Here is a 2,555-nt window from a genome sequence, read left to right as displayed (position 1 = left end):
CACCATGTTGACCAGGATGGTCTCGATCTCTTGACCTCGTGATCCACCCGCCTCGGCCTCCCAAAGTGCTGGGATTACAGGCTTGAGCCACCGCGCCCGGCCCAGATTTTTATATGAATAAAATCATGTAAAATGCAGCCATTTGTGCTAAATTTTTTTTTTTTTTGAGACAAGGTCTCAATCCTGTTGCCCAGGCTGGAGCGCAGTGACACAATCTCAGCTCACTGCAACCTTGACTTCCTAGGCTCAGGTGATCCTCCCACCTCAGCCTCCCAAGTAGCTGGGACTACAGGCATGCCCTGCCACACCCAGCTAATGTTCTGTATTTTTATAGAGACAGGATTTTACCATGTTGCCCAGGCTGGTCTTGAGCTCCTAGACTCAAGCAATTCACCCACATCGGCTTCCCAAAATGCTAGGATTGCAGGTGTGAGCCACCGTGCCCAGCCTGTGCTAAACTTTTAAACATATTTCCTTAACTACCTCTGCTTCCTCCTCCTCGACTCAGCCTTCTCTGCAAATTGCTTTATATGGACAAAGCAGCGACCTCTGCAGCCGCCCCAACCCCACCACCAGACCCTGTGTGACAACAGTCCCCGGGGTCGTGGGTCTGGATCATTGACATTCTAATCTTATTGGTTCTCTGCAACGCTTGCTTTGCTTTGGGTTCTCTTTTCTTCTTTTCTTTTTCCCACCTCTTAAGACACAGAAGCTCCTTCCTCAGAGCCCTCCCCACTTCTAGCCCCTCCTCCTCTCCTCACCTGTTGGTCCTCTTCCCTGGCTCCTGGTTCCCTGGGAAATCCACGCACAAGGGCCTCCTTCCCTTCCATGCACTCCTCCCCTCTGCACGGTCTTCCTCCTCTCCTCTGATCCTCTGTCTTCTGTCACCTTGTTCTCTGTGCCCAGGCCCTCTCGTGATCTCATTCACCACAGATACACCCTGCTACTCAGCTGCCGCCCGCAGGCATCGTTTGATTGGTGGGTTTGAGGTTTGTTGACAGTTGGGGTTTTTCTCTCTCAATGAGGAAGAAGCAAGAAACCTCAACACTGCAATTTCCTCCTCAACTCCCAGTGATGGTGACAGATTCTGAGGCTCCAGGGCTGGGGCTGTGTCTTCACATGCCCTGTGGAGTGTTGTCCTCACAGTGGCAAAGAAAGAGGGAGGTGAAAAGGTAAGACGAGAGGGAGTGGCATCTGTGCTTAGGGGCAGGGCTCAATTTGTCTGATGTGGGAGGGCCTCAAAGGTGTCTCTCTTCTCACCTGAGCCAGACATTTGCAAGCTGACTGCCCTCAAGGAGCTGTGCACACCTTCTTCATCCACCATGAGCCTTAGCAAACGGTCACGCCCAGGGAACTGAAGCTCTCCCTGTGTCTCAAGGGGTGGGAAGGTGGTGTCTGTGGTCTTCCAACTCCCTTCAGAGCCAAGTGAGTTCAGACTGCTGGGTTCTAGTCCTAAACTCCTTCACCAACTACCCTTGAGACCTTGAGCAAATGACCTAACCTCCTCGTGCTTCCGTTTCCCCATCTGTACAATGACATTCGCCATGGGAACAAATTCACTGGGTTGTAGTACAGATGGAGTGAGATGGAAGAAAAGAATCCATGTAAAGCCGTTGCATAGAAGACAGGCTCAACAAATAGAAACCACTACTCTCATCATCATTCTTATCATCTCCATTTAGGAAACAAGGATCCCGACTTCGCAAGCTATTCCAGGTGAAGCTAAAATGAAGATCATCCCAAGTCTCAGGGTAAAGAAACTCATTTCCACCCTCAATCAAATCAAAGCCAGATTCCCTGACGTTGGTAGGGAAGAGGAAGTCCCCCCAGGGGTGGGGTGCAGTGAGGTGTGGCTTTCCTTACACACTGGTGGTACCAGTGACACTAGGGAGAAATCTCTAGGGAAAGCGGAGTTATGGAGTGCAAAACACAGCCAAGAGATCTAACCACTTCTCCCACGTGGAGAGTCTCCTGCCAGCCAGAGCCAATCGCAGGGAATATGAGTTCCATTTTATTAAGGAAACCTACACGTTTTCTTCTATCCCATGTAGCCTCTATGTTGTTCGCATTGTTGGCTCCCAGGATATGAAATGTCATCCTGGTACAGAAGCCAGAAAAGAGTGGGCTGAATGTTTCTTTAGCTAGCTATTAAAAAAAGTGGAGGCTACCTTCCTAACAGAGTTGATAATCACATAATAGTTGTGGTAATAATAACAGCTGACTTTTTTTTTAGCAGTTGCAATATAAGGTTCATAACCATCCTGTTAGGCTGGTATTATTGACAGTCATCCCTCAGTATCTTGCTGGGACTGGCTCCAGGACCCCCTTGGATACCCAAATCCACAGATACTCAAGTTTCTAATATAACATGGTATAGTATTTGCATATAACCTAGGCAATTCCTTCCCTATACTTGTTCATTTGTTTGAAAGAGCGTCTTGCTCATTCACCCAGGCCGGAGTGCAGGGTTATGATCATAGCTCACTGCATCCTCAAACTCCTGTGCTAAAGCAATCCTCCTGCCTCAGCCTCCTGAGTAGCTGAGACTACAGGTG

At 49.1% G+C, this 2,555-nt stretch overlaps 1 protein-coding gene across 5 annotated transcripts in view; it reads right to left on the bottom strand.

Annotated features, from left to right (window-relative positions):
* PLEKHG3 (pleckstrin homology and RhoGEF domain containing G3) overlaps positions 1–927 on the bottom strand; it is a 73,909-nt gene extending 72,982 nt beyond the window's left edge. For 2 of the 5 annotated variants that reach the window (XM_017534001.2, XM_017533998.2), the window contains exon 1: positions 762–925. In XM_017534001.2, coding sequence (XP_017389490.1) covers positions 762–830 — 69 coding nt within the window. In that variant the 5' untranslated portion in view covers positions 831–925. Of the gene's footprint in view, positions 1–761 lie in introns of all 5 variants that reach the window. The other 3 variants (XM_017533995.2, XM_017533997.2, XM_017534002.2) reach the window with 3 other exon arrangements.
* Positions 928–2,555: the final 1,628 nt, after the last annotated feature.

The sequence above is a fragment of the Cebus imitator genome, unplaced genomic scaffold, assembly GCF_001604975.1.
Source record: "Cebus imitator isolate Cc_AM_T3 unplaced genomic scaffold, Cebus_imitator-1.0 Scaffold83, whole genome shotgun sequence".
NCBI classification, from domain to species: domain Eukaryota; kingdom Metazoa; phylum Chordata; class Mammalia; order Primates; family Cebidae; genus Cebus; species Cebus imitator.
Note: the sequence above shows the minus strand (reverse complement) of the source record. Positions and strands in the feature narration are given on the sequence as shown.